Genomic DNA, 26,360 nt, shown 5'->3' on the forward strand with positions numbered 1-26,360 from the left:
AAATAATTGTCTAAGGGGTACTTCCGTCTTTCTGTCTGTCCTTCTGTCTGTCTGTAACTTCCGTCATGGAAATCCCATGTTGCTGATTGGTCTCGCCAGCTGCCTGTCCTGTCTGCCGCGACCAATCAGCGACGGGCACAGCCCGGCCGAGAATTAGTCCCTCCCTACTCACGTCCAGTCTGTGCCCGGCGCCTGCTCCATACGTCAGCGCTCACACAGGGTTAATGACAGCGTTAACGGACCGCGTTATGCCACGAGTAACGCTCTCCATTAATGCTGCTATTAACCCTGTACGACCAACTTTTTACTATTGATGCTGCCTATGCAGCATCAATAGTAAAAAGTAGGGTTGCGCGAAATGGATCGGACAAATTCAAAAATCTCCGACTTTCGGCAAAGTCGGGTTTCATGAAACCCGACCCGATCCTGGTGTGGGATCAGCCATGAGGTCGGCAATCTTCGCGCCAAAGTCGCATTTCGTATGACGCTTTCAGCGCCATTTTTCAGCCAATGAAGGAGGACGCAGAGTGTGGGCAGCGTGATAACATAGGTCTCGGTCCCCACCATCTTAGAGAAGATCATGACAGTGATTGGCTTGCTTTTTGCGGCGTCACAGGGGCTATAAAGGGGCGTGCACGCTGACCACCATCTTACTTCTGCTGATCTTAGCATAAGAAGAGGTTGCTGCAGCTTCATCAGAAAGAAGGGATATAGTTAGGGAGGGAAGATTAACCCCCCGAAACTGCTTGTGCTATAGCAATTTCTACTGTCTCTACTGTTTGCAGGAACAGTGGAGGCTATGTTTTTGTGCATCAGCTCTGTAGCTTATTACGCTGCCTTATAAGGCTCCCTGATAGCTGCATTGCTGTTTGCACGCTGCTGTGCAAACCAACTGCTTTTTTAAAAGCAAAAATCCTGTTGCTCCTTTCTGCACAGTTATCTTGTTTATTTGTCCACACTTGTGTGCAGCAGTCCTTTTTATTGCTGCCATACTTTTCCTGAGATCATTGTAGGGAGATTGAAATTGTACTACAGTCCTTGTATTTTTTCATATATCTTCCAGCCACTTTTTGCCACTTACATTGTGTTGTTTTATACACTGGGCCTGAGTTTTGGTTCAGTCTCCCCCCCACCCCCCCAAAAAAAAGGTAGATTTAAATTCTCAACAAGTTTATATACACCTTCTACCTTGTTTTACCATATAATGGTTGTTATTTTGGTTAGATTTTCCAAAAAATGAGGAAGTCTCGTGGAAGAGGCCGTGAGCGGTGGTTGCCAGCTGGTACTGATAGTTGTGGTGGTGCATCTGGTGGTAGTGGCAAAAGCACAATAGCACCTAAGGCTGGAGGTGTTGAGCCAGCATCATCGTCTGGCTACACAAGGCATCAAATGCTCCCTTATCTGGGAGTAGGAAAACAGCTTTTAAAGCCGGAGCAGCAGGAAAAAGTTTTGGCTTTCCTTGCTGACATAGCCTCTAGCTCTTTCGCCTCCTCTTCAGAAAGTTCCATATATAAAAGCAGCGAGTCGTCAGTGGATGCTCCCGGTCAGGAACAAGACGTTTCCTTGTGTCCTTCACCCAAACCAAAAGTAAAGGATGCGTCAGGCGACAATACAGGTTACTCCATGTAGCTCTTTACACATACCGTGCCTGGGTTAGAAAGGGAAATTGTTAACTGCCCATTACAAGATGAATCGGACATGGAGTGCACTGATGCACAGCCACAGCTAGATTATTATGCTGTTCCATTGACTCAGATCACTACATTGCCCTCGCAGTGTACTGAGCCAGAATCTGACCCAGATGAGACTATGGTGCCCCGTCACGAACGCTATAGCACCTTACACAGTGACAGAGGAAGGTGCACATGACATTGAAGAGGGGGTGATAGATTACCCAGTTGTTGACCCAGATTGGCAGCCATTGGGGAAGAGGGTGCCGCTGCCAGTAGCTTAGAAACGGAGGAGGAGGATACGCAGCAGCCATCTACATCGCAAAAGCTGTCATCTGGCAGGCCCGTATCAGGCCAAAAAACGCTTGTCAAAAACAAAAACAGTTGTAGGACAGCGTGGCCATCCGGTGAAAGTAGCACAGCGTGCAATGCCTGAAAAGGTATTCCATAGTAGGAAGAGTGCAGTGTGGCAATTTTTTAACCAAGATCCGAATGATCATTCAAAAGTTATCTGTAAGAAATGCTCAAAGACATTTAGCAGAGGGAATAATCTTCAAAATTTAAATACAACGTGCATGCTTAGACATTTAACCAGCATGCACTTGCAAGCCTGGACTAACTACCAAATGTTCCATACCGTTGGTGCACCTGCTCAGAATGAAGGTAGTCAGCAACGCTACATTGCTTCCCTCACTGTAAGCCCATCTGTTAGGACACCACCAGCAGCAAATGTGGAGGTATTGCCGCAAGGCCAAAGCAGTCAGGGAATCACAAGGTTATTGGTAGGAAACACTGTATGTAGGCCTACATCAAGAATACCATCACCAACCCTCTATCAATCGGCCATGTCCACCACCACCACCCCCGCTAGTTACACCATATGCAGCTCTCCAGCCCAGCTCACCCTACAAGAGACTCTCGTTAGGAAAGGAAAGTACTCATCCTCTCATCCGCGTACACAGGGTTTGAACGCCCACATTGCTGTACTGATCTCATTAGAGATGATGCCCTACTGGTTGGTTGAAAGTGAAGCTTTCAAAGACCTGATGGCCTACACAGTACCACGATATGACCTACCCAGTCGACACTTCTTTGCGAGAAAAGCCATCCCAGCCCTCCACCAGCATGTCAAAGACCGCATTGTCCATGCACTGAGGCAATCAGTCAGTAGAAAGGTGCACCTCACAACAGATGCATGGACCAGTAGGCATGGCCAGGGATGTTACGTGTCCATCCTGGCACACTGGGTTAATGTGGTGGATGCAGGGTCCACAGGGGACAGCCTTAGTGGGACAGTTCTGCCCAGCCCACAGTCTAGGAAACATTTGGCTATAGGCGTTCGCCACCCTTCCTCCTCCTCCTCCTCCTCCAGAAGCAAAAGCTTGTCCACAGAGCACAGTCACACGACCACTCCATCCGCAGCTGCCAGTGTTGCACATGAGGTGTCTCATTATCGAACAGCTAGTGGTAAGCGTCAACAGGCTGTGTTACAAAAGAAGTGTTTGGGCAACAACAGACACACCGTGGCAGTATTGGCCGAGTACTTGCAGCAACAAACTCAGTCATGGCTGGGCAGTGTACATCTTGAGGCAGGCAAGGTAGTCAGTGATAACGGAAGGAATTTTATGGCTGCCATAGCCCTTTCAGAACTGAAACACATACCTTGCCTGGCTCACACCTTGAACCTGGTGGTGCAGTGCTTCCTCAAAAATTATCCGGAGTTACCAGCCCTGCTCCTGAAGGTGCGAAGACTTTGCTCGCACATCCGCCGGTCGCCCGTACACTCCAGCCGTATGCTGAACCATCAGCGATCCCTGAATCTTCCCCAGCACCACCTTATAATCGACATTGCAACAAGGTGGAACTCCAAACTGCACATGGTTCAGAGGCTGTGCGAACAGGGGCGTGCTGTAATTCATTTGTGGGAGGATACACATACACGGGCAGGCAGTTGGATGGCAGACATGGAGTTGTCTGGTGTGCAGTGGTCGAAGCTCCAAGACCTCTGTCAAGTCCTTCAGTGTTTTGAGGAATGCACATGGCTGGTAAGTGCAGACGACATCATCATAAGCATGAGAATCCCACTAATACGTCTGCTGATTCAAAGTTTGACGCACATTAAGGAGCTGGCGTCTGCAGCCGAGGAGGAGGGAAGCCTTGATGACAGTCAGCCATTGTCTGCTCAGGGAGCTCTCCTGGACGAGGTGGTGGATGAAGAGGAGGAGGAGGAGGAGGATGATGGGGATGAATATTTATGCAAGGAGGATGCTTCACAGGGGGCAATAGAAACTGGTGGTGTTGCAAGGTCAGGTACAAGGTTTTTGCGGGACACAAGTGATGTTGATTGGCAAGAAAGTGCTCCTCAACCCAGCACAAGCAGTGAATTTACACCTGGAACATTGTCCCACATGGCTGACTATGCCTTGCGTATCCTAAAAGGGACCCCCGCATTATCAAAATGATAACCGATGATGATTACTGGTTGGCCTGCCTCCTGGATCCACGATATAAAGGAAAATTACAAAATATCATGTCACATGAGAATCTTGAGCAAATATTGGCTACCAAACAAGCAACTCTTGTAGACCGTTTGGTTCAGGCATTCCCAGCACACAGCGGCGGTGATGGTTCTCACACGAGCCGTAGGGGGCTACATGGCAGAGGTGTTAGAGGTGCACAAATACGAAGTGGCATTGGACAGAGGGGTTTTTTGACTAGGTTGTGGAGTGATTTCGCAATGACCGCTGACACGACAAGTACTGCTGCATCGATTCAAAGTGACAGAAGACAGCATTTGTCCAGTATGGTTATGAACTACTTTTCCTCCCTTATCGATGTTCTCCCTCACAGGTCATTCCCCTTTGATTACTGGGCATCTAAAATAGACACCTGGCCTGAATTTGCAGAATATGCATTACAGGAGCTCGTTTGCCAAGCTGCTAGTGTGCTATCAGAAAGAGTCTTCAGTGCTGCTGGTTCAATACTGACTGAAAAAAGGACACGTCTGGCTACCCAGAATGTTGATGATCTAACCTTCATTAAAATGAACCAATCATGGATTTCAAATTATTTTGCCCCACCTTCTCCTGCTGACACGTAGCTTGCCTGAAAAATGTCTTGCTTTTGACCTCCTCTTACTGACTTCTCCAATTCCTCCAATTGCAGCTGCTGAATGTCCACCATAGGCCATATTAATACCTCCCTAAATGGGCTGACTCTCCCCACAGGGCCGTGGTCACCACCTGGCGCAAGCACCCTTGCGAGTACCGTTTGCCTGGACAGGTGGGTGCACCCACTCTTGGGCGACGGCACTGGCACAGAGTTCCTCATAGTACAATGAAGTGTCTCTGACGGTGGTGGTGCACAACCAACGTCAGACACACTGTCATAATATGAGGGGCCCTGTGCCAGTACCGCCGCCCACGAGAGAGTGTTTCCCCAAAGCTCGAACAGTGCTCTACCACTTGCAATACTTACCTCTCCCTGCGCCACCACTGTGTAGTCTGTGCTGTTAAATCCTTCAATGGCACTGCCAATATAAATTTGAGGAAATTATCGATGATAGTTAAAATATACAGGGGCCCTGGCCTCCATTTAGACCAGTTAATACTTTGCACCTACTATCACTGTCTGCTACTCAGCAGAGGAGCCCACCCCAGTACCTAGCTATGCCACCTGTTTATTTATTAACTATTTTTTGGCTGACATTTAGCCCACTTTATTATTTGGGCCTACTAACTGTATGCCACTCATTACAGTTGTCCTCCACTGAACAAACCAATGCCGCCTGTTTAGTCCTGTTAACAATTTTGAACAGCATTTAGCCTACTTTATTATTTGGGCCTATATCTGTGTGTCCTCCACATCCTGCCCATTGTCCAGCCACTGCTAGATGAGTCTGCAGGTACATTGACCCAGACCACTGTATTCCCCTTGCACTCTACACACCCTGAATCTGACCCTGCTGAAAGTCAGGTTCCCCTTCCCGCATTCTATACCACCTTTCACGGGGACAAAGAGGAAGTTGCAGATGAAAGTGCAGGTTGCTTCATCAGGTGGGGGGGCATACTCATTGGCGATGTCACTGGCACAGGGCCCCTCATACTAGGCAAAAGTGTCTCTGGCAGTGGGAGGTGCCACCCGCCATCAAACACACCGCTGTACTATGAGGGGCCCTGTGCCAGTGCCAACGAGTGGCCCCCCCTGCTTGCTCAGGATCACAGTACTTGCAAAGTTGAAATACTTACCTCTCCCTGCTCCACCGCTGTGACATATTCTGCATTTCCTGGGCCCACGAAAATCTTGAGCCAGCCCTACCCCCCACAATTTTAGCCAAATGGCCCTCAGTTTTCAATGCCTAACTATTATTATAAAGTAAATTAAGATTGACAAGCTTAAGTAATAAGAATTGATGTTTTTGGCATTAAAATGGGCACTGTAGGTGTTTTCCTGTCCTCCACTTACTGCTGATTTTGATTCCCCTTTGATTTGCATTGGGTTTCGTGTTTACTTTTGACAAAGTCGGGTATCGCGAAACCCGACTCGATCCGAAAAAAGTAGAAGTCGCTCAACTCTACTTTTAACCCTTATAGCGTCCTAACAAAAAAAATTATGTTTCCAAAATTGTGCTGATGTATAGTTGACATGTGGGAAATGTTACAAAATTAAAATTTTGAAAATTGCTAAATTTTCAAAATTTTTACCAAATTTTTGTTTTTTCATAAATAAATGCAAGTTATATCAAAGAAATTTTATGACTTACATGAAGTACAATATGTCATGAAAATACATTCTCAGAATCAGTTGGATATGTTGAAGCATTCTATAGCTATAACTTCATAAATTGACAGTGGTCAGAATTGTAAAAATTGACTTGGTCATTAAGTACCAAATTGGCTCGCTCACTAAGGGGTTAAATTACTGAACCTATCCAGCAACCATTATTTCTAGTCCCCCAGAAACCAAAAATTCTACACATGATACAAGATTTCTCTGTTTTATCAGCTGTCAAAGGGAGTACTTACATGGAAAAAATACAACATATATAAATACCGTATATACTCGAGTATAAGCCGACCCCCCTAATTTTGTCACAAAAAACTGTGAAAACTTATTGACTCGAGTATAAGCCTAGGGTGGAAAATGTAGCAGCTACTGGTTAATGTCAAAAATAAAAATAGATACCAATAAAAGTAAAATTAATTGAGACATCAGTAGGTTAAGTGTTTTTGAATATCCATATTGAATCAGGAGCCCCATATAATGCTCCATACAGTTCATGATGGGCCCATACGATGCTCTATATAAAAATGTGCCACATATAATGCTCCATACAGTTCATTATTGCCCTATAGATGCTCCATATAAAGCTGTGCCCCATATACAATGCTCTGCACCGTTCATTATTGCCCCATAGCTGTGCCATATAGTGCTCTGCACCGTTCATTATTGCCCTATAAATGCCATATAGTGCTCTGCACCATTCATTATTGCCCCATAGCTGTGCCATATAGTGCTCTGCACCGTTCATTTTTGTCCCATAGCTGTGCCATATAGTGCTCTGCACCGTTCATTTTTGTCCCATAGCTGTGCCATATAGTGCTCTGCACCGTTCATTATTGCCCCATAGCTGTGCCATATAGTGCTCTGCACTGTTCATTATTGCCCCATAGCGGTGCCATATAGTGCTCTGCACCGTTCATTCTTGCCCCATAGCTGTGCCATATAGTGCTCTGCACCGTTCATTTTTGCCCCATAGCTGTGCCATATAGTGCTCTGCACCGTTCATTTTTGCCCCATAGCTGTGCCATATAGTGCTCTGCACCGTTCATTTTTGCCCCATAGCTGTGCCATATAGTGCTCTGCACCGTTCATTATTGCCCCATAGCTGTGCCATATAGTGCTCTGCACCGTTCATTATTGCCCCATAGCTGTGCCATATAGTGCTCTGCACCGTTCATTATTGCCCCATAGCTGTGCCATATAGTGCTCTGCACCGTTCATTTTTGTCCCATAGCTGTGCCATATAGTGCTCTGCACCGTTCATTATTGTCCCATAGCTGTGCCATATAGTGCTCTGCACCGTTCATTATTGCCCCATTGATGTACCATAGAAAGCTGTGCCATTGCTGCTGCTGCTGCAATAAAAAAAAAAAGCCATACTCACCTCTCTTGCTTGCAGCTCCCGGCGTCTCGTCCCGACGTCTCTCTGCACTGACTGATCAGGCAGAGGGTGGCGCGCACACTATATGTGTCATCGCGCACTCTGACCTGCACAGTCAGAGCAGAGAGACGCCGGGAAGATGGAGCGACGCCCGGCGTGTGGAACGGGGATAGGTGAATATGCGATACTTACCTGCACCCGGCATCCCGCTCCTTCTCCCGGACAGCTGGTCTTCGGTGCCGCAGCCTCTTCCTCTATCAGTGGTCACCGTTACCGCTGATTTAGAGAAATGAATATGCGGCTCCACCCCTATGGGAGTGAAGTCCATATTCATTTTTCTAATGAGCAGTCCCACGTGACCGCTGTGCAGGGGAAGAACAGCAGCACCCGAAGACCGTGGGACGGCAGGGGGAGCGCCAGGATCACCGGGACTAGGTAAGTATGCCTCAGCACCCTCTCCCCCGCGGACCCTGCCACCCACCATGACTCGAGTATAAGCCGAGAGGGGCACTTTAAGCCCAAAAATTTGGGCTGATAATCTCGGCTTATACTCGAGTATATACGGTATATATTTTTTTATTTATTAGAAACCTAAATTTAACCCTAGAACGCATGACGTTAAAAATATACATATTAACGTATTGGGGGCCTTTTAAGCCACCATGCACAAAATGTAGAAAAACACACTTAAATAACTTTCACAAGTTTATTTCAAAATTGCTCAATAAAATATGAATAGTGGACACAATTTTAATTATAATTTTTCACAGAACATACCCAAAAAAATTTTTTCCCAAATTTCACACAGACATGAAAACAGACAAAAACACATAGAAATCTATAGCAAACTAGCTGCAGCTACATTTGTATTCTAACTTTATTTTCTATTATATTAGTCTTCCAAACAATTCTGACATGTTATTTTTTCAGAACTTTTGTGCAATTTTTGATAAATATGTTCCAGATATAACTGATAGGGGCTAATTTGTCTGTTTCAGACCTCGCTGCACGAGTTCGCTTATCATCAAAGCGAATGATTATTCTAATTTCCTCATATCTGCCCACTGACATTGTCGCCTTATAGTGTGGATCAGAAAGTGGGTCCAGAAATAATTCTCGTATTGGGACATCATACGATTTTTGACTCCCTGCCAGCAGTAAAACTCCAATATATGCATAAAGTTTCTCTTTTGAGATATTTTTCCAGGACTTATTTTTTGCAGAAGCGATACGTCTTCATTCTAGGTTTGAACATAATAGGACCTCTTCTGAAATATTGTCAGAAAATTAAGTACAGAATACATCTTTAGGGGTAAAGTAACTGGGACTTCCCACAGCTCCTTGAGCCTGTCTCACAATATTGTGTGTTGGAGTACGTCCGACTAATGTAGGATTACTGTCCCAAAAACTTTCGTTTTGGATGTTCTGCTTATCACTTCTTGAGGATCCACTAGATTCACTTCTTCATCATCAGAAGAATCACTGGATGAGGATGTTTGATTAGCTGGTGGCAGATATTCTTCATCAGACAAAGATAGTTCACTTTCATCATCGCTTTGAAACATAATCGCTTCAATCTCTTGGTCAGTTAGACACTTGGAGGAAGAGTGTGCCATTGCTGACTAGATGTTAGCAAACTAAAAGAAAAAAACAATGAACAGATTCAGGGTTGTCCACTCTTTGCTTGTGTGTGACACACTGTAAGTGTAATGTCCCCCCTTCTTCCTCTCACCCTCAGCAGCTCTTACCTTTTATACTTTTAGGTGGTGTACAATTCTCTGGATTTTTGTGGCTCACAAGCTCTAGCCTTTGCAAGCTTCTTAGAAGCAGAAACTGAAAATGAATCAGACTTCCTCTCAACAGCTCATCTTATCACAAGTCATTCAGCAATTAGCTCACAGTGTATACTGTCCTCAGTACTCTATACACAGCTCATTACTGTGTTCCGAAGGACCTGAGGTGATGTCATGGCCTTATCACTCCTGTTGTGAATTCAGCTTTCGGGCTCCCTCCGGTGGTTGTAGAGGGTAATGCAGTTGTGCCTGGACTGCAGGAATGGCCATCTTCTTCACCATTGGGAGCAGGTTTTTTTTTTGTTGCCAAGAAGGATAGCTCCGTGAGACCCTGTATTGATTATCGCCTCTTGAATAAGATCACGGTCAAATTTCAATACCCTTTGCCTTGGCTTACTGATTTGTTTGCTAGGATTAAGGGGGCTAGCTGGTTTACCAAGATAGACCTTCGATGGGCATATAATCTTATTCGTATTAAGCAGGGTGACGAATGGAAAACTGCATTTAATACGCCCGAAGGCCATTTTGAATACCTTGTGATGCCATTCGGACTCTCTAATGCCCCATCTGTGTTCCAATCCTTCATGCATGATATCTTTCAGAGTTATCTTGATAAATTCATGGTTGTATATTTGGATGATATTTTGATGTTTTTCCGATGATTGGGAATCTCATGTGAAACAGGTCAGGATGGGATTTCAGATCCTCCGTAGTAATGCTTTATTTGTGAAGGGGTCGAAGTGCCTCTTTGCAGTGCAGAAGGTTTCTTTTTGGGCTTCATTTTTTCTCCCTCATCTATAGAAATGGATCCGGGTAAGATTCAGGCCATTCATGATTGGATTCAGCCCACATCTGTGAAGAGCCTTCAGAAATTGTTGGGCTTTGCTAATTTTTATCGTCGTTTCATTGCCAACTTCTCCAGTGTGGTTAAACCTCTGACCGATTTGACAAAGAAAGGCGCTGATGTGACGAATTGGTCCTCCGTGGCTGTTTCTGCCTTTCAGGAGCTTAAACGCCGATTTACTTCTGCCCCTGTGTTGCGTCAGCCAGATGTTTCTCTTCCATTTCAGGTTGAGGTTGACGCGTCTGAGATTGGGGCAGGGGCAGTTTTGTCTCAGAGGAATTCTGATGGGTCCTTGATGAAACCGTGTGCCTTCTTTTCTCGGAAATTTTCGCCTGCGGAATGCAATTATGATGTCGGCAATCGGGAGTTGTTGGCTATGAAGTGGGCATTTGAGGAGTGGCGACATTGGCTTGAGGGGGCCAAGCACCGTATTGTGGTCCTGACCGATCATAAGAATCTGATTTACCTCGAGTCTGCCAAACGGCTGAATCCTAGACAGGCTCGATGGTCCCCGTTTTTCTCCTGTTTTGATTTTGTGGTCTTGTACATTCCTGGTACTAAGAATGTTAAGGCAATGCCCTCTCTAGGAGTTTTTTCCTGATTCCCCTGGGGTTCTTGAGCCGGTCGGCATTCTGAAGGAAGGGGTGATTCTTTCTGCCATTTCCCCTCATTTATGACGGATTCTTCAGGAATTTCAGGCTGATAAACCTGACCGCTGTCCAGTGGGGAAACTGTTTGTTCCTGATAGATGGACTAGTAAAGTGATTTCTGAGGTTCATTGTTCTGTGTTGGCTGGACATCCTGGGATTTTTGGTACCAGAGATTTGGTTGGTAGGTCCTTTTGGTGGCCTTCTTTGTCGCGGGATGTGCGTTCTTTTGTGCAGTCCTGTGGGATTTGTGCGCGGGCTAAGCCTTGCTGTTACCACGCTAGGGGGTTGCTTTTGCCATTACCGGTCCCCGAGAGGCCCTGGACACATATTTCTATGGATTTTATTTCCGATCTTCCTGTTTCCCAAAGGATGTCGGTTAGCTGGGTTGTCTGTGACCGATTTTTCTAAGATGGTTCATTTGGTGCCTTTGCTTAAATTGTCTTCTTCTTCTGATTTGGTTCCGTTGTTTTTTCAGCATGTGGTATGTTTGCATGGTATTCCGGAGAATATTGTGTCCGACAGAGGTTCCCAGTTTGTTTCTTGGTTTTGGCGGGCCTTTTGTGCCAAGCTGGGCATTGATTTGTCTTTTTCTTCTGCATTTCATTCTCAGACAAATGGCCAGACTGAGCGAATTAATCAGACCTTGGAGACCTATTTGAGATGCTTTGTGTCTGCTGATCAGGATGATTGGGTGGCTTTTTTGCCATTGGCCGAGTTTGCCCTTAATAATCGGGCTAGTTCGGCTACTTTGGTTTCGCCTTTTTTTTGTAATTTTGGTTTTCATCCTCGTTTTTCTTCTGGGCAGGTTGAGCCTTCTGACCTTCCTGGTGTAGATTCTGTGGTCGACAGGTTGCAGCAAATTTGGGCTCATGTGGTGGACAATTTGGTGCTGTCTCAGGAGGAGGCTCAACGTTTTGCTAACTGTCGTCGGTGTGTTGGTTCCCGGCTTCGGGTTGGGGATCTGGTTTGGTTATCTTCCCGTCATGTTCCTATGAAGGTTTCTTCCCCTAAGTTTAAGCCTCGATTTATTGGTCCTTATAGGATTTCTGAGATTATTAATCCGGTGTCCTTTCGCCTGGCGCTTCCGGCCTCTTTTGCTATTCATAATGTCTTCCATAGATCTTTGTTGCGGAAATATGTGGAGCCCGTTGTTCCCTCTGTTGATCCTCCGGCCCCTGTGTTGGTCGATGGGGAGTTGGAATATGTTGTTGAGAAGATTTTGGATTCTCGTTTTTTGAGGCGGAAGCTTCAGTACCTTGTCAAATGGAAGGGTTATGGCCAGGAGGATAATTCTTGGGTTTCTGCCTCTGATGTCCATGCCGCTGATTTGGTTCGTACCTTTCATCGGGCTCATCCTGATCATCCTGGGGGCTCTGGTGAGGGTTCGGTGACCCCTCCTCAAGGGGGGGTACTGTTGTGAATTCAGCTTTTGGGCTACCTCCGGTGGTTGTGGAGGGTAATGCAGTTGTGCCTGGACTGCAGGATTGGACAGGTGTATCTACTAATTGCAAAACTGACTGGAGTATATAGCTTTGCAGGACTCTTTAGTCCCTGCCAGTTGTCCACTGTTTTTGGAGGATTCACATCCCTTCTGGTCTCTTCTGTTCGCTGTGCTTTTCTTCAAAGATAAGTCCTGGCTTTGTTTTTGCTGTCCACCTGCTGTGGACCTTATAGTTCTGTGCATTTTCATGTTTTGTCTTGTCCAGCTTTGTCTGTGAAGTATTTTTTGCAGCCTTGCTGTGTCTCTGGAGATGCAGATATACCCTCCATGTCTTTAGTCAGATGTGGTGTTTTGTATTTTCTGTGGTGGATATTTTCTAGTGTTTTAATACTGACTGCATAGTACTCTGTTCTATTCTTTCTATTTAGCTAGTATGGCCTCCTATGCTAAATCCTGATTTCATGTCTGCGTGTGTTTTTTCCCTCTCCTCTCACAGTCAATATTTGTGGGGGGCTATCTGTCCTTTGGGGATTTTCTCTGAGGCGAGATAGGTTTCCTGTTTCTGTCTTTAGGGGTAGTTAGTTTCTTAGGCTGTGTCGAGGGGTCTAGGGAGTGTTAGGTACCCCCCACGGCTACTTCTAGTTGCGCTGCTAGGTTCAGGGTTTGCGGTCAGTACAGGGGCCACCTTCTCCAGAGTACATCTCATGCTGCTCCAAGGCCACCAGATCATAACACACTCCCTCCAAAAATCACATGACATCCTCACATGTTATTATCCACACCCTGGCCCCTCCACCAGCATTACTGAGTACAAATAAAGTAACTTGAGACACAAACACTACTGAGAACATGATAAAAATAGCGGGGGCCTAAAAGGCCCCCAATTCGTACAGATGTAGTTTTCACCAAACAAGCATTGTTACACCATAATGCCTATGAAAAAAATTATATGAACAACTGGATATTATCAACAACGACATACTTCAGGAATACCTGGAGGTTCAAAATTATAACTAAAGTAATTTTGCAGATAATAGCAAAAATGTAAGCATGGGGGCCTAAAAGGCCCCTAATATGCGTTCTAGGGTTAATGGATTGACCCAAATTTAAATAAATTATATACTCAATTTAAATATGTTGCATGATGATTTTGTAACAGATTGTAATTAAAATACAATATAAACTAACATTTTGCCAGCCTAAAAAGAGATTGATCATAAATCCCTGGCATTAAAAAAACAAAAATATAGCACAGTATACAAGCTAAACACTAGAAACCAGACTAATGATTTATATTTTTGAATGGATGTATATTCATTTTCAGCATGATACTTAATTATTTTGACACAGATTCTTAACATTTTATTTGAACTCTAAAAATGTTGCAAGATTAAAAATATGGTCAGAAATCTCCTGCAATTCAAAAGGTCAATACAGCTTGACATAACATACAAGCTGAACACTAAAAGCCAGATTGATTTTTTTTCTCTTTTTCTAAAATGTTGAGTTAAAAATTGAATACCTGTACAATTTGGTTTTGCACTGCTCCATGTCCCAGAAGAAAGACATTGACTCTGATCTTTACCATTAAGGAAAAATCCATCAAAACATTCATAGAGACATGAAGATTGAAAGCTAAAGTTTCCCCATGGATGGGAACAATTCATGTAACCCTGCGATTGAACTGTTAAATGTTGGCATTGAACAACTAGAAAGAGATAAGACAGAAATGCAACAGTATTACATATTTTGCACATTATAAAATATATCTCTAATTGGTGGTGAAACTACAGAATATCACCTTTGTAACCAAATCTAATTTTACATTATGCATCGACATTAGAAAATGTATGTAAGTATTTATCTACCAGTTTGAAAGAGGCTTAAATCTATAAAGTGCCTTGAAAAAAAAATTCATAGACTGAACTTTACACATTTTTTACAAATCTGCAAAGCTGGTAGAGACAAATCCCAAAAGAATTGCATCAGTAATTGCAGTGAAAAGTGGTCCTTCAAAGTGCTGACTCAAGGAGCTGCATACAAAGGCATGTCACAATTTTCAGACTTTTATTTTTAAAATAATTTGAAAACCAGTTATGATTTCCTTTATACTTCACAAATGCTTTGAGTTGGAATATCACATAAAATTCCAATAAAATACATTAAGTTCCTGGGTGTAATGTGAAAAAATGTGGAGAAGTTCAGTGATTATTAATACTTTTTCAAGGCACTGTATATGACTACCATATGACATCACTTTATAATTAAAGGGAATATGTCACCCCCTGGGACATATATGACCTATTATGGGCATACAGGTAATAGAAATGTTACACTAGTCCTACCTGTATGACTCATAGTAATGGTCTTGATGCTGAGAAATGTTATATTCTGTCTTTATTTTAATGATTTCTTCCAGGTTCCGGGGTGTGCGGTGCCTGTTAGAAATTCCTGCCTCCTCTCTTCATTGTAATACTTTCCTCCTCCCATCAGCATCAGTTATAGCCCTCGGTATCCCACACCTGAACTCTGCACTCCCTCAGAAATACATACCTCATAATCCCTTCTGTGGGTACTGCATTCAGGGACCTTCTGTGCAGGCTCCAGTGAGTCACTGTGACCTCTGATGTGCGTGCCGATAATATGCTCTTCCCACTTCCTCCCTGCACAGTCATCCCTAGGAACCATGTGTACATGGCGATGACTATGTGGTGATGAAGTGGGGAGAGAACCTTATAAGCGCGCACACTGGATGTCACTGAAGCGGAATTCACTGGCGCCTGCGCAGAAGACCTTTTAAGGCAGTGCCCAAAAAAGGGAGGATGAGATATGTATTTCAGAGGAAGAGCAGGGTGCAGGCACAGGATTCCGGGGTCGTAACTGACGCTGATGGGAGGAGGTAAGTATTAGAATGAAGTCAGGAGGCGGGGATTTCTTCCACGCATCGCACGCCCGGGAGCCTGGAAGAAATCATTAACATAAAGAAAGAATATAACATTTCTCAGCATCAAGACCATTATTATGAGGCATACAGGTTTTACCAGCTTAACATTTCTATTACCTGTATGCCCATATTAATAGGTCATATACGTCTTGGGGGCTGACAGATTGCCTTTAATTGTAGTCTTGAAGTTGAAACGGCCACATTGTGATTTAGCACTGCAGTCTCTGCACTGTCTTTTCTTGAAAAGTAATGCTCATAGCACTGAGCTTTAGAGGAAATTATATTCTGTCCCATTCACCTGAATATTACATCAGGGATGTGGTCTCTTGTCTTTGAATCAATAGGGATTTGAGATTGGGAAATTACTGACCATAATGAAATGGCATATTTTAGTTTTGTGCCACTACATTAGGAGCCCTTAAAGATCTAACAAAGAGCCATCCACAATTCTGAAACAAACCATACGCCTTGATCAAAAACAATATAAGCAGGGAGCTTTTGAAGTAGGAACATCTCCCTGAAAGAAACTTGAGACAGCTGTGGAGCAGATGGATGACCCGTTAAAGAGACAACATGGGACAACTTTGGAAAATGCTTTACCGTAACCCAAATGCTGGTGAGGTGAACCATTGTGTCTCATGAAGGCAAGTCGCAAAGTCCATAGAAGTTTCAGGCCAGAATTCTTGTAGAATAAGTATTGGCTGCAGAGGACCAAAAGGCCCTTGATGAGAGGATTTGAATTGGGCACCTTGAGGGCAAGACACCACATATCCTGTCTGCATTTAGAAATGAAAGAGTAAACCGCAGTTTGTTGAATTCAAAGATGGCCAGAGAGGAATGAAAAATGGGCTATAGGTATACAGACATTTCTGTGGAGATGAGAGGATCAGACATTTTAATTAGCTGGTTTTGCTAAATTTTCCAAAACAATAAATTCTCTGCAAATCACATTACTGAAAAGCTTCTAATTGTCCAGAAAATATGTATATAACACTGTAATTAAGCAATTGCAAAGGCTTTTTATCAAGCCATTTAATAATTAACCTATTTTTTTTTATAAGGAAAAGAAACAAGCTGTTTTTTAAAAGTGAAAAAAACTGGCTTGTCATCAAGTCTCTCCAGACTTGAGAATTATCTTGGGAACTGCTTCATATTTGTGTACCCTCAAAACATGTTTTTTACATCACTATAAAACACAATAGGCAGTCACCCTTAAGATTTGTGGCTGGGCAGTGGCAGCATCAGAAGACATAATGTAGGGAATTAGGACGGGGCATGCAATGAGCTGTCTGGCAATGTAGGTTCAACAGCAGCTCTCGCAGCAGTCATACGGTCTAGCACTATAAAACAGCTGACAGCCACTGGCCTATTTGTTTGCAGTGTGTGAAGAATAAAAAAAGAGCTGTTAAGGTGCTGTTGCTGTAGTATAACTCATATGAACCAATTTACAGTCAATGAATGACTACACAGGTACAAAGACTCCCTATTAGTGATGGGCAAACCCATGGATGTTTGGGTCCAGCAGATCAGGCCGAACATTTAAAAAAAAGTTTGGTTCAGGTCAGAACGGTACCTAAACTCGAATCCAAACCCAGACCACATTTATGAATGAGGTCCCGAATATCCATTGTTTTCCATGTCATCTGAGTGACAGCGCAGTAAACACGGGCTCTGATTGGCGGTGAGGCAGTTACTGGAAGTCAGACCGCTGCTTTTCCCACACTGTCAGATGACAGCAGCTGCGTCAGCAGCTTTGAGTGGCTGTAAAATGGTTACTGTCTGTAACAGGCATGCATATTGGCCCTCCTCAGCCTAAAAATAGCACCCTGCAGCATTCCCAGAAAAGGTGCATCCACGGTCATGGTCAAAAGTATTGACACCCTTGCAATTCTGTCAGATAATACTCATTTTCTTCCTGAAAATGATTGTAAACAAATTATTTGGTATTATTATCTTTATTTAATTTGTCTTAAATGAAAAAACACAAAAGAGAATGAAGCAAAAAGCAAAACATTGATCATTTCACACAGAACTCCAAAAATGGGCCAGACAAAAGTATTGGCACCCTCAGCCTAATACTTGCTTGCACAACCTTTAGCCAAAATAACTGCGACCAACCGCTTCCGGTAACCATCAATGAGTTTCTTACAATGCTCTGCTGGAATTTTAGACCATTCTTCTTTGGCAAACTGCTCCAGGTCCCTGATATTTGAAGGGTGCCTTCTACAAACTGCCATTTTTAGATCTCTCCACAGGTGTTCTATGGGATTCAGGTCTGGACTCATTGCTGGCCACCTTAGAAGTCTCCAGTGCTTTCTCTCAAACCATTTTCTAGTGCTTTTTGAAGTGTGTTTTGGGTCATTGTCCTACTGGAAGACCCATGACCTCTGAGGGAGACCCAGCTTTCTCACACTGGGCCCTACATTATGCTGAAAAATTTGTTGGTAGTCTTGAGATTTCATAATGCCATGCACACAGTCAAGCAGTCCAGTGCCAGAGGCAGCAAAGCAACCCCAAAACATCAGGGAACCTCTGCCATGTTTGACTGTAGGGACCGTGTTATTTTCTTTGAATGCCTCTTTTTTTCTCCTGTAAACTATGTTGATGCCTTTGCCCAAAAAGCTCTACTTTTGTCTCATCTGACCAGAGAACATTCTTCCAAAACGTTTTAGGCTTTTTTAGGTAAGTTTTGGCAAACTCCAGCCTGGCTTTTTTATGTCTCGGGGTAAGAAGTGGGGTCTTCCTTGGTCTCCTACCATACAGTCCCTTTTCATTCAGACGCCGACGGAAAGTACGGGTTGACACTGTTGTACCTTCGGACTGCAGGGCAGCTTGAACTTGTTTGGATGTTAGTCGAGGTTCTTTATCCAACAACTGCACAATCTTGCGTTGAAATCTCTTGTCAATTTTTCTTTTCCGTCCACATCTAGGGAGGCTAGCCACAGTGCCATGGGCTTTAAACTTCTTGATGACACTGCGTACGGTAGACACAGGAACATTCAGGTCTTTGGAGATGGACTTGTAGCCTTGAGATTGCTCATGCTTCCTCACAATTTGGTTTCTCAAGTCCTCAGACAGTTCTTTGGTCTTCTTTCTTTTCTCCATGCTCAATGTGGTACACACAAGGACACAGGACAGAGGTTGAGTCAACTTTAATCCATGTCAACTGGCTGCAAGTGTGATTTAGTTATTGCCAACATCTGTGGGGTGCCACAGGTAAGTTACAGGTGCTGTTAATTACACAAATTAGAGAAGCATCACATGATTTTTCGAAGAGTGCCAATAATTTTGTCCACCCCTTTTTTATGTTTGGTGTGGAATTATATCCAATTTGGCTTTAGGGCAATTCTTTTTGTGTTTTTTCATTTAAGACAAATTAAATGAAGATAATACCAAATAATTTGTGTTTGCAATCATTTTCAGGAAGAATAACCGGAGTACTTACGGTAATGCTCTTTTAATGAGTCCATGACAGCACCCACTGGAGAGATAGGGATCCGCCCCAAGGAACAGGAAACCTACAGAGAGATAAAAGGGGGCGGTCCCCCTCTCCTCCTCAGTTTAATTTCAGAGTACCTGGAGGACCGCCAGTGTTAGTCAAATATTGCAATATATCATCAGGTTATAAACTTCATAGAAATAATGACATTGGCTTTTATTAATTAGGGAGGGATGTAACTGGGTGCTGTCATGGACTCATTAAAAGAGCATTACCGTAAGTAATCCGGTTATTTACCCTTCGCCATGACAGCACCCACTGGAGAGATTTCCAGAGACCAACACCTAGGGGGGGACCACCGTGCTGAGGATAGTCCTGCCAAAGTGTAGGTCAGAGTCTGATGAAAGATTAAGCCTGCAGTGATTATAGAAAGTGGAAGGAGCCAACCATGTTGCCGCCTTACATATGTCTTCAATTGGAACGTTCTCTTTTTCGGCCCAGGAGGAAGCCATGGCTCTAGTGGAATGTGCTTTGATGCCCTCCGGAGGTTCTTTATTTTTCATGGAGTAGGCCAACCGGATAGCGTCCCTTATCCACCTGGATAACGTTGCTCTTGTGACTCCACACCCTTTCTTTTTGCCGTGGAAGGATATGAACAGAGCCCTACTCTGCCTCCAACTACTAGTTTTTTCAATATATTGCAAAACTACTCTCCTGACATCTAGAGTGTGAAATTTTTGTTCTTCAGGAGTAGAGGGGTCTTTAAAGAAAGTAGGAAGGTGTATTTCTTGCGACCTGTGGAATTTCCCTGCTACCTTAGGAAGGTATAAGGGGTCTGGTTTTAAAACTAGTCTCATGAAATGTGAGAAGGTAAGGTTGATCTATCGACAAGGCCTGAATGTCGCTGACCCTTCTAGCCGATGTTAAGGCTACTAAGAAGGCTGTTTTTAGCGACAAGAGTTTCAGAGATACTGTGTCTATAGGCTCAAATGGAGGTTCCGTTAGAGAGTCTAGAACTAGGTTTAGGTCCCAAGGAGCTATTCTAGGTATGTGGACAGGAGTAACTCGTTCACAGGCCGTGATGAAGCGGGATACCCATTTATTACCAGCGATATTATGGCCATAGAGGGCTCCCAGAGCGGACACCTGAACTTTTAGTGTGTTAACCGACAGACCTAACTCTTTCCCTTTCTGTAGAAACTCTAGGATAGATTTTATTGGAACTTCAGAGGGGTTTGAACCTGTATGGAACTGAAGAAACTTTTTCCATATTTTGGTATAAATTTTTGTTGTAGATGGTTTCCTGCTAAGCAGGAGTGTATCAATTAGGCCTTTCGAGAACCCCCTGGAGATTAATATTTGCCTTTCAAATTCTAGGCTGTCAAGTGGAGGCTGTCCACTTGAGGGTGGAAGAAAGGTCCCTGAGGGAGAAGGTCTGGGTTGAGGGAAGGACCCATGGATCTGTCACCGACATTGATTGCAGGCACGAGAACCATGGTCTTTTGGGCCAGAATGGTGCTATCAATATTATCCTGGCCTGTTCTTCCCTGATCTTCCGTATTACTTGTGGAAGCAGAATTATCGGAGGGAAGGCATATGCCAGCCTGAATTGCCAGGGTGTTTGAAGAGCATCTAGAATGTCCGGGTGGTCCGGGTGGAATCGAGATGCAAATTTCTGGACTTGTCTGTTCTGTTTCGTAGCAAACAGGTCTATCTGGGGCCTGCCCCACAATAATGTTACTTTGTGGAATATGTGAGGGTTTAGACACCATTCTCCTTGATGTAGAGTGTGTCGACTTAGAAAGTCTGCTTGTTGATTGTTCTCTCCTTTGATGTGGATCGCAGAGAGGAACAATAGATGATTTTTGGCCAGGATTAAGGTATTCTTTGCGGAAGACATTAGAGCGTCTGATCGTGTGCCGCCTTGTTTGTTTAAATACGCTACAGTCGTAGTGTTGTCTGAACAAACTCTGACATGATTTCCTCGTAGCTGTGGGAGAAATTGACGCAGTGCATAGTTTACTGCCTTCAACTCTTTCAAATTTGATGAATATAAAATCTCCTCCTTATTCCATATTCCCTGGCAGAATTTATCCCCCATGTGTGCGCCCCACCCGTGGGGACTAGCATCAGTGGTTACCGTGTGGGATGGTGTTATCACCGAATGGACACCGCCCGTTAAGTTCTTACTATCTAACGATCACAACAAGGAAGATAATACTTTTTCTGATAATGTTATTTTTGATTCGAGGTGCTCTAAAAATTTCCTCTGTTCCCGAAGTATCTGGTGCTGCAATGTTCGGGTATGAAGTTGTGCCCACTGAACGGCTGGAGTACAGGAGGAAAGGGATCCTAATAAGGACATTCTTGCCCTTAAGGACATTTGGGGTTGTGAATGGCCGCCGCTACCTTCTCCTCTATTAGAGATATTTTTACTTGTGGGAGTAGACATTTTTGTTTTGTGGAGTCTAGATTGAACCCTAAGAATGTCTGGAGAGAAAGTGGGATGAGTCTGGATTTTTCAGAGTTGATGATCCAGCCCAGGTCTTTTAAGGATGAGACCGTGTCAGCTAATAGTTCAGCACACTGAAGGGACGAATTTCCTACAACTAAAAAAATCATCTAAATAGGGGATGATTAAGGTGTCCTTTTGGCGAAGGTAGGCCATTACCTCTAACATTACTTTGGTGAAGATCCTTGGTGCTGTGGAGAGACCAAAGGGCATGGCCATGTACTGGAAATGATGAATCTCCCCCTCAAGAGTTACCGCCACTCTTAAGTATTTTTGATATCTGCTATGAATAGGGAGATGGTAGTAGGCATCTTTTAAATCAATGCCGCCCATTTTACAATTCGGATAAAGGAGCTTATTGGCAGATCTAATAGATTCCATTTTAAACGTATAATTTTTAATAAATGTATTGAGTTTTTTAAGATTTATAATTGTTCTAAATGAACCATCGGGTTTAGGGATTAAAAATAACGGAGAGTAGAACCCTCTACCCTCTTGTCCCTTTGGCACCCTAACTAAGACATTTTTAACTATGAGACTTTGGATTTCCAGTTCAAGGGCCCTTTGTTGAATTGGTGAGGAAAGGGCTGTTAAAACAAAAGAATCATGGGGAATTTGGAGGAATTCTATTTTCATTCCTTCTTTAATAATATTTAGAACCCTGGAATTTGACGTAATTTTTTGCCATTGGGGAAAGAAAAATTTTAACCTGCCCCCTACTGGGGTAACTGGTGCTTTAATATTTATTGTCTCTACGGAAGGGGGGGCCTTTAAACATAGTGCCGCTCTGTTTTCCCTCTCTTGTGGCCCACCGCGACGGTCTTTCATTTTGTGTTCTTTTCCCGAACGGTCTCCTCCTAAAGGTCTTCCTATAGAAAGGAATTGAGGGGTCAGGGAAGGCTTTTTTCCTCTCTTTTGCTTTACTGAGGATCTCATCCAATGCTTTCCCAAATAGAAACTCACCCTCACACGGAATAGCACAGATCTTAGCTTTCGAATGTATCCCCCTTCCAGCTCTTCATCCACAACGCACGTCTGGCATTATTTACTAGGCCTGCCGACCTTGCTGCGAGGTGTAGAGAGTCAGCTGACGCATTGGCCATGAATGCTGCTGCTCCTCTAATTAGTGGTATCGCATCCCGCAATTTTTGTCTGGAGACCCCCTGCTCGATCTGTTGATCTAACTGATCAATCCAAACAATCATGGATCTAGCTGTGCACGTGCTGGCAATTGTTGGCTTAAATATGCCCGTGGAAGCTTCCCATGATCTTTTCAGTGACGATTCCGCTTTCCAATCTAGAGGATGAGAAAGTAGGCATGCATCCTCGACTGGTAAGGCTGACTGTTTTGAAGTGGAGGCCACTGCTGCGTCCACTTTAGGAATTTTGGTCCATGAATTTAATTCCTCGTCACTAAAGGGGTATTTCCTTTTGGAGGCTGATGGGAGAAAACCCCTCTGGTCCTGCTTTTCCCACTCCCTCCTTATTAGTGCCTTGACGGCAGGAATTACTGGAAAGACTCTTCTCTTCCTCTCTGCCAACCCTGCAAACATGATGTCTTGTGCAGTTTGGTCGTCTTTTGTATCCTCACAACCTATTGTATTCCTGATGGACTTTACTAGGTTGCCAACCCCATCAAGGGGGAAACAAGCTCGACCTCCAATGTCAGATTGTTCTGAGGAAGAGGATGATGTATGTGAGGAGTCTGAGTGGATGACGCCTTCCTCATCGGACTCAGAGCTGGATACTGCCTTCTCTTTACTGGACTTCTTAGGGGGTGCACTGGCTTGTGTAATGGCCTGTAAGTCTTCCCTAATTATGGCCCGTATATCTGTAACCGACATAGATGGACTCTGCATTGTTTCGGAAATACATTGGTTGCAGAGCTTTTTGGGGTGGGAATCTGGGAGAGGTTTGTCACATAATGCACACTGTTTGTGCTTAGACTTTTGTCTCTTTTTGGCCTGAGTGAAGAAGATATTGTGGAAAAGAGTGTCAGCTTTATAGGCAGAGGGGTTTTACACTCACCCAGTGAAGATGTACGGTACCGAATCAGGTGGTTGAAGCGTCTTCCTGGATCTTGACTCCATGGCATCGCTTCTGCGGCTGGCATCTGAGAACCTCCTGCTGGTTGGCTCACCTGCTGGGTCCACCGTCTTGCCTGGGGACGACATGTTGCATCGCCTGTGCGCTTGCAACCATCCCCCTTTTATATGCCAAGATCCGGTTCCTGTTTTTTTTTTTCTTTCTCACACAGCGGTGTACTGCGCATGCGCGAAACCGCGCTTTCCCCCACCGCTGTGTGAGTGACCCGGAAGTGCTCCAACACCTCCGGGTCAGTAAGGGGAATCTTTCACTGCTCCCCGCATGCGCGGCCGCCATTACTCCGGCCGGCGACTGGGAGAGGTGTGCCGGCTGCCGCTGCTGCAGTGCCCTACATCGTGGACCGCTTACTTGCCAGTCCACGACCGGAGCCTCCCTCGGCCGCACCTCCGCAGCATTATATCCAGGATTCGGCGGCCCCTTTTTTGGACCCAGCCATCCCACATGCCGGACAGATGAGGGGGGAGCCGTCTAACGGAGTCTCCCCCGATAGTGCTTCTGGACCGCATCCCCTGCCGTTCCCGCAGAGACCACACAGGCGGATGCTTGTGGCCCAGGTATGATCCTCTGTAGTTTTCCGGAGAATCCAGAGATCCTGTCCCCTGGGAACAGGAAACCTAAACTGAGGAGGAGAGGGGGACCGCCCCCTTTTATCTCTCTGTAGGTTTACTGTTCCTTGGGGCGGATCCCTATCTCTCCAGTGGGTGCTGTCATGGCGAAGGGTAAAAATGAGTATTATCTGACAGAATTGCAGGGGTGTCAATACTTTTGGCCATGACTGTATTAGATGCGTTTATTCTGGCATTTTGCTGGGCTCTTCCCACTTGCCTTGGTGAGGTGGCAAGTGGAGTAATAGGTTTGGGGTTGATGTCAGTTGTTGTATGGCAGCTGACATCAAGCTCAGGGGTTACTAATTGAGAGGCGTCTATGAGACGCCCCCATTACTAACCCCATAGTCAGATTGTGATGAATACACAGCCAGAATATAGCACTTTATTTGAATTAAAAACTACCCTTTTTTTTCCCATTTATTCACAAAACATGAAAATAAAACAGCAAGTTATACTCACCTGTCCGCCGATAATCCATTGATGCTCAAGTCCCACTGTAACAGACAAAAAGTAGAAAAACACCTGTCTGACAAGAAGATAATCCATATCTGTCCCATAATAATCCAGATGGTTTGGAAAGGAGTCACATCAGTGATGCAACTGCTCTCCACGCAAGCCGGAACACAATGAGCAGAGCGTGTGAAGAGCTGCCTGCCTGTGACCGGCAGTGTCATCATTGATGTTATTGCAGGTCACAGGCACAGCTTTTCAGGTGCATACACAGCTAGATAATCAGCAGAAAGGTGAATATAACTATGCTTTTTATTTTTAATTTATGCAAGTAAATGGGTAAAAGAGGGTGGGGCATTTTATTTAAAATAAAGGACTTATTTTTGCTGTGTTTTTAATACACTATCACTAAGGGGTTAGTAATGTGGGCAGTTTATAGACGTCTCTTTATTACTAACCTGTGGGCTTGGTGTCAGCTGATATTACAAAGCTATAAAGGCACGGATGATTGACCTCGTGGAGATCAAAACATCCAACACCGCGGAGACACCATCACGTGTTTCTCAACGCAGTGATCCAGAACACTGCCCCCAAATATGCAAATGCATGTAGAGGAGCTGCAGAGACACCATCACGTGTTTCTCAACGCAGGCAGCGTATAGCCAGGCCTTTCCCCGGGAAGGAACAACCAAGGGAAGGGCAGCATCCAATAAAGGAAAACATCCAATAACTGATCACTGATGAGGGGCAAAAACCCCGAAACAGCTGTCTGTGGATGGATACCATGCTTGGCATAGGTGGTTTTCCTTTATTGGATGTTTTCCTTTATTGGATGCTGCCCTTCCCTTGGTTGTTCCTTTCCAGGGAAAGGCCTGGCTATTCACTGCCTGCGTTGAGAAACACGTGATGGTGTCTCCGCAGCTCCTCTACATGCATTTGCATATTTGGGGGCAGTGTTCTGGATCACTGCGTTGAGAAACACGTGATGGTGTCTCCGCGGTGTTGGATGTTTTGATCTCCACGAGGTCAATCATCCGTGCCTTTATAGACTTTCTACTAGGCACTGCTCCTGATAGCCAGTTTCCTACTCCACACTGATGAGGGGCAAAAACCCCAAAACAGCTGTCTGTGGATGGATACCATGCTTGGCATAGGTGGTTTTCCTTTATTGGATGTTTTCCTTTATTGGATGCTGCCCTTCCCTTGGTTGTTCCTTCCCAGGGAAAGGCCTGGCTATTCACTGCCTGCGTTGAGAAACACGTGATGGTGTCTCCGCAGCTCCTCTACATGCATTTGCATATTTGGGGGCAGTGTTCTGGATCACTGCATTGAGAAACACATGATGGTGTCTCCGCGGTGTTGGATGTTTTGATCTCCACGAGGTCAATCATCCGTGCCTTTATAGACTTTCTACTAGGCACTGCTCCGGATAGCCAGTTTCCTACTCCACACTGATGAGGGGCAAAAACCCCAAAACAGCTGTCTGTGGATGGATACCATGCTTGGCATAGGTGGTTTTCCTTTATTGGATGTTTTCCTTTATTGGATGCTGCCCTTCCCTTGGTTGTTCCTTCCCAGGGAAAGGCCTGGCTATTCACTGCCTGCGTTGAGAAACACGTGATGGTGTCTCCGCAGCTCCTCTACATGCATTTGCATATTTGGGGGCAGTGTTCTGGATCACTGCATTGAGAAACACATGATGGTGTCTCCGCGGTGTTGGATGTTTTGATCTCCACGAGG

At 44.6% G+C, this 26,360-nt stretch overlaps 1 protein-coding gene across 2 annotated transcripts in view; it reads right to left on the minus strand.

The window, feature by feature from the left end:
- The window catches only part of LOC138647880 (L-selectin-like), a 463,506-nt gene that overhangs the window by 240,273 nt on the left and 196,873 nt on the right, over window positions 1–26,360 (minus strand). For both annotated transcript variants that reach the window (XM_069737217.1, XM_069737216.1), the window contains exon 5: window positions 14,084–14,269. In XM_069737217.1, coding sequence (XP_069593318.1) covers window positions 14,084–14,269 — 186 coding nt within the window. The remainder of the gene's footprint in view (window positions 1–14,083; window positions 14,270–26,360) is intronic.

The sequence above is a fragment of the Ranitomeya imitator genome, chromosome 8, assembly GCF_032444005.1.
Source record: "Ranitomeya imitator isolate aRanImi1 chromosome 8, aRanImi1.pri, whole genome shotgun sequence".
Classification (NCBI taxonomy): Eukaryota; Metazoa; Chordata; class Amphibia; order Anura; family Dendrobatidae; genus Ranitomeya; species Ranitomeya imitator.